Below are 5,655 nucleotides of genomic sequence, written 5' to 3' on the forward strand. Positions count from 1 at the left end.
CTTCTTGTCAGTTGCTTGTCACTGTCTCATCTCTTCTTTCGTCCCTGATGCTGCTTCCTTTGTTCATTGGACCAAAATAACTCGATGCACTTATCAGACACAAAGTGGCTTTCTAAACATGAGGCTTTGTGAAGGTTTTATTTTTACTGCTCGAGACTTAATTATGATCTTTCCTGAAACGAGGAGCCGAGCACATAAATAGAAGACGGGAGCTTTTCTTCTCTTTCTCCGAAATCATCAGAAGAAGCTTTAAATGTTTAGATGCGACTGTCGAGAGAGAAAAGCTCTGAACTCTTCGTCAGCGTTCAGATTCTCTGAAGTGTTTTTTATAACCAGCTGACAAACAGCAGAGTGGTTTCAGGCCCTGAGAGGTCGCGACCCTGTGACCTCAGCGAGTCGCTGGCGGACGAGAAGACGAGCTCCTGATCCGACATTAAACTCTGACGAAGAAGAATAAGAAGAAATAAAAATAAAAAGATCATCCCTGTTCCTTCTCACTTCTTCATCACGAGGCCGATGAATCACTGCTGTGAGAAATCACCTCTGAGTTTTAAGTGTGATGGATTACAGGCTCATCAGCGAGACAGAGCTGAGAGCGTCTCTCTCTCTCTCTCTCTCTCCACAGACGTCTTGTCTTATTTACCTCTTTTTTTTAATATTCCGAAACCGCTCTTTAGCCCGTCATGTCTCTCGGAGCTATCTCATAACCTCCCCCCCCCCCCATGTGACCGTCAGTCTGTGTGACGGCTCTTCACGCTCACACGAGTTTGACCGAGCGACGCAACCCGGAGAAGATTGAGGTTCGGGTTCTTCTTCTCAGAGGCGGCTGACGATCTGATAAGAATCGGATTGATCTGAAAATGAGAGGCTGCAGCTTCGTTTAAGTTTTTCTGCACGTTAGTAAAATAAATCTTATATATTTCTGAAGATGCGGTGATGCAACAGCAAAGCTAACACAATTAACGATGATATATCTGAGGTGTGGATGTCCACTGAACTCTTACAGAGCGACTTTGAGGTTTAACCAACAACTGTCACCTCGTCCATTAGGCTCAGATCAACTGTCTAGATAACAGGCTCCTTACCGGAGGGGCAGGACGTCATCATATTGGAAATCTGTCATGAACAGGAACAGAGAGAAGATGAAGAAGATGTTTCTGCACCAAAATGATGCTTAATCTGCACAAGTCGTCTTATTTTCAGATTAAAATGTTTCAGATGAAACCAGGAAAAGACAAGAAGGGCACAAAGAATATAAGTAAGAATATAAAAAGAAGAAAAGAACCTTGTCTTAAAACATAGTTAAAGAAAGTCACATTTCAACTCCATCTCTCAACCAGGTTTGGTGGAAATGAGTGAAGTAGTTTTGGTAAATGAACGATATATCTATAAATATATATATTCTGGTGTTATTGACGACTCAAAGAGCTGCAGTGCAAACCACAATCACACACATTCACACACAGCTACTATATGCTGTATATCACACGACACATATGGATGCAGATTGAAGGAGCCGGGGATCGAACCACCGACCATCTGGTTAGTGGACAACACATCATAGATACCAGTCTACTAAATATGAGTCTGATCCTTTATTATTCCCTCAACGAGTTCTTTCGTGGTTCAAGTTCTGTTCCTTCTGAAATCAGATTAATCTGTACAAACATCTTTCTGACTCTCATCTGGGACCAGGAGCGTTTCTTCAGGGACTTTGGGTTCTGAACGAAGTGATTCTACCCAATAGTTACCCCCCCCCCCCCCCCCCCCCCCCTCCTGCAGTGGAAAGAAAAGACGGATTCTCAGAAAGATTTTCAGCAAAACGCTCAGTAATAATTTGCTCAGCAGGAGAAACAGCTTCAGATGATGAACAGACCTGCCGGCAGCGTGTGGACGGATGAACTTCCATCAGACAAGCAAACCATCAACTCCCACACACACACACACACACAGACACACACACACTAACACACACAAACACACACTGAGCTGCTGCAGGCGGCTGGTTCTCTGCAGCTGAGGTTGAACTGCAGCTAACAAACCAACTGAGCTGCTGTTCTCATCCTGAATTAATCTTATTAACAGAACTGTAATGTAGAAATACAGGTGTTGCATGATGGATTAACTTCCCAGGATGCACTGGGGGGAAACTGATCCTGTGAACTGCCACAGTCCAGATTCTCTCTCTAATATTTACCAGTTCTCTGTTTGTCGAAGGCGTGTTTCAAACGACCTGAGGGACCGGACGTCAGGATGATTGTTGGAGCATCAGAGTTATAACCGAAGGTCAGACTGTGCAGACACATAAATAATAAACGTTTTTCACCGTCTCAAACCGCTTCCGTGAACTTTGGAATATATTTAACGGAAATGAGGTCTGGACCTTTTCAGACTTTTCATTCCTCGTGCAAAACAAACGTCCAGAGCATTCAGACGAGGGGCGGAGCCTAAACTGAGCGTTCAGGAGGCAGGACGTGAGATTTACATTCCACTGAGGAAATCACGTGTTGTTGTTCATAGCTCGTTGTGACGGACAAAAGATCTTTCAAGTTCTCCACGTCTTCTTCACGTGTGCCTCCTCTTCTTCATATTTCTGCTGAATTAAAATGTTGTTTCTCTCTTATCCCCACTAAAGTTGAATAACATAGAAGTCACAGGGAAGATGTAGGACGTGAGGGGGCCGCAGTTCTCACTCTCTGGAACATTTCAGGAGAATGTCCAGATTCTGAAAGTAGCTTCAGACACATCATCCCACACCGAGACGTCCTTGTCTTCAACCAAATGTCTTAAATGATGAAGCTTTCTGCAGAAGCTCAGTGTCCTGAGGCCTCGTCTGAGGATTGATTCCGTTACATCACAGATTTAAAGATGATTGTGAGAAAGTTGTTGCTGCATGGCGGCTCTTTGTTCTTCTCTTTCTTCTGCAGCCGGTTTACGGCTTTAAGCTCCGAACACGTCCGTCCCTCCTGCAGACTCGGTCGTTTCCTCAAACAGCTGGACATCGCCGCTTCTAACAAACACGTCTTCAACAGGGATAATTACTGCATTTGTCAGAGACCGTGTTTAGCGGCGGATTAATACGCATCTGCAGCTCTAGTGGGTATTTACGGCAGCAGGAGTGTGTGTATGTGGAGTCTGAACAAACGAGTGTGTGTGTGTTAATGGTGATGAAGGAAGTTGTCACCCAGTGAAACAGTGCAGCTCGTTTTAGTCGTTTTATTAGAGGCACGAAAACAATATTAAAATGTTAATGTCTTTGTTGGTTTGCATCTTTTAATGGGATGGATTTACCAAAGGAGAAATGCAGAATGATCCAACACAAGTTAAAGCAGCAGTGGGAAACTTTTTTCCATCTGTCAGAGTCAGCTCCAGTGAGTTGAAGAGTGAAGCTGAACTTTAGATCAGAGAAAAAGACTCAGAAGTTATTAAAAACCAGAGTTTATTGCCAATATTCATCAGGAAACTTTTAAAATATGAAGAATTCTAAGTCAGAGTTTGGTGGATTTGTTACAGAAGCAACACTTTTGGTTCAGGAAGCAGAGGATCATGGGTAATATCATGTAGGACGACGCAGTCTGAGCCTGGACCATCGTTTCTAGCACTCGACCAATCAGGAGTCGGTCTCAGCTATCCATCATTACACCACACCCCACTTTTATAGGATCAAATAACAAATTAAAACCAAACGTAAACATGAACACACATACATCAACAACCGAAAAATGTCAGAAACCAAATGAATATAGCGTTTGAAGTTTGGTGCATGTCCCATCTGCTAACATGGAGGAGGCTGTGTTTATACCTCAGCCCACTCTGGAGCTTTTCAAGAGCCCAAACATCATTCAGGGGCCCGGGGCCCTCGACTCCTTCAGTCATTCATCCCCCATCAACTGGATTCCTGAAAACCAAGAGAGTAGAAAATCACTTCATGCACGACGATGTTTAAAACTCACAGGAATTGTTATTTCAGAAAAGAGAAACGAAGCTGGCGTACAAATCATCCTCTGGAGCAGTGTTGCCTCGTGTACATGTGAAAGTGTGTGAGTCTGTGTGTGAGTGTGTGAGTGTGTGTGTGTGTGATGGAGTGTGTGTGTGTGTGTTCCTCGAGCCTCCTCCTCTCACTCTATGGGCTCTTTGCCTGGGGATCCAGAAATAAACTCATCTGAGAGCGTTTGGTTTTTCAGGCCTGACACTTTTTGTATTTTGCTCTGGTTGTGTGTTTGAGATTGTCCCTGTTTCTCTCTGCGGTTGCGTTGCTTTTGTTTTTCAATCTCTAACCCGTCTGTTTGGATCCCCTCACAGGTCTGATCCGCCGAGTCCCCCCCGCCCCCGTCTTCACCGCAAACCTTCCACCAACGGACAAAGAGCTGGAGCCGAGACGATCCAGCATGGACGTGCCCCGGATGGCTGAGGGCCTGTTCAGCAGCACGCTGTCCTCGTCCGGCGGCGGCCACCACGTGCCCTCCTACCTGACGCTGGAGCAGAAGGCCGCCTTCGTCTTCGTGCTGCTGCTCTTCATCTTCCTGGCGCTGCTCATCGTGCGCTGCTTCCGGATCCTGCTGGACCCGTACCGCAGCATGCCCTCGTCCAACTGGACAGACCACACCGAGAAGGACACGTTCGACTACCGCATCGTCTGAGGGGCCCGCGCTCAGTCAGGCGATCGGGTGAAGGAGAGGACCGATTCCCATGTAGAAGAGCTCTTTGTCCCCCGACAGAACAAATGACAGCGGATTCACCGGGCGCTCCCTGAACCCTCCGGAGGTTTCGGATCCGAGACCAGAGCTCAACAGCTTCTCCCTGCCAAATCAACTCTAACAAGACAACCAGAACTGTGCTGTGAAGATTATTGATCCATCTTCCACGAGCCTCTTCAGGTTCCCCCCCCCCCCCACCCTACATCGTCCATCAGTTCCCTCGTGGGCTACCTCGCTCCCCCCCCCCCCGCCACAACCCCCCATGCATCACATCCCACGTCTCACACAGGGTCGAGCATCTTTTTCCAAATCCACGCCGGTTGGATAAAAACCAGTGTTTACATCGTATCGCGTTTACGTCCTTAGATTTTTATTGATAACGTAGACAATCAGTGTTTCAACTAGTAACAGGAGAAAAGAAAAAAACTTGAGTAATCTTTCATATTCAGCGTGTTTGGTCCGGGCGACTTTTTACGTGACGAGCTTCATGCCTTATGTCTTCGTGAGATATCGAGCGGTCGTTGTTTCCTCAAAAACCCAACGCGCGCGACTCAGCGTTAAAGGTTCGTAAAAAAAAAAAAAAAAAAAAGCAGGTAAAAATAATCACAAAGGAGGAAACTGTGGTGGAAGAATTCTCCCTTTAAAGTTCCTGAGAGATAAGATGTCAGAAGTGAGAAACTCAAAACTGTTCTCTGTGCGTGTGTGTGCGATAAAAAAAACTAAACAACGGGTGTGTCCACGTCTTTTAGATGTCAGCTGCCAGAAGAGGTGTTGAAGAAAAAACAAGGTTTCCTGTTCTGTACCGTGTGCCTCCTTTGAGAAACAACTAAAAAAGTTTAGATCGATGTTTTAGGGACAAAAGAAAGTTCACATTTCTGTCTTTTGATTGTGGTTTATTTAGAATTTTAATTGTCCCTGTGTCGTGCCCCATTTTTAAAAGAACAAACTGTTAACAGCA

The 5,655-nt window shown here is 45.5% G+C and overlaps 1 protein-coding gene across 1 annotated transcript; it reads left to right on the forward strand.

Annotated features, from left to right (window-relative positions):
- The first annotated feature begins 4,388 nt into the window (after positions 1-4,388).
- LOC128449943 (cortexin-3) lies at positions 4,389-4,640 on the forward strand. Its single transcript, XM_053433311.1, has one exon. It carries the CDS (start codon positions 4,389-4,391, stop codon positions 4,638-4,640), a length of 252 nt encoding a protein of 83 aa, XP_053289286.1.
- Positions 4,641-5,655: the final 1,015 nt, after the last annotated feature.

The sequence above is a fragment of the Pleuronectes platessa genome, chromosome 10 (assembly GCF_947347685.1).
Source record: "Pleuronectes platessa chromosome 10, fPlePla1.1, whole genome shotgun sequence".
Classification (NCBI taxonomy): domain Eukaryota; kingdom Metazoa; phylum Chordata; class Actinopteri; order Pleuronectiformes; family Pleuronectidae; genus Pleuronectes; species Pleuronectes platessa.

Bases quoted from the DNA above. Each gene is read 5' to 3' on its own strand.
- LOC128449943 (XM_053433311.1), top strand. From the start codon at position 4,389: ATGGACGTGCCCCGGATGGCTGAGGGCCTGTTCAGCAGCACGCTGTCC.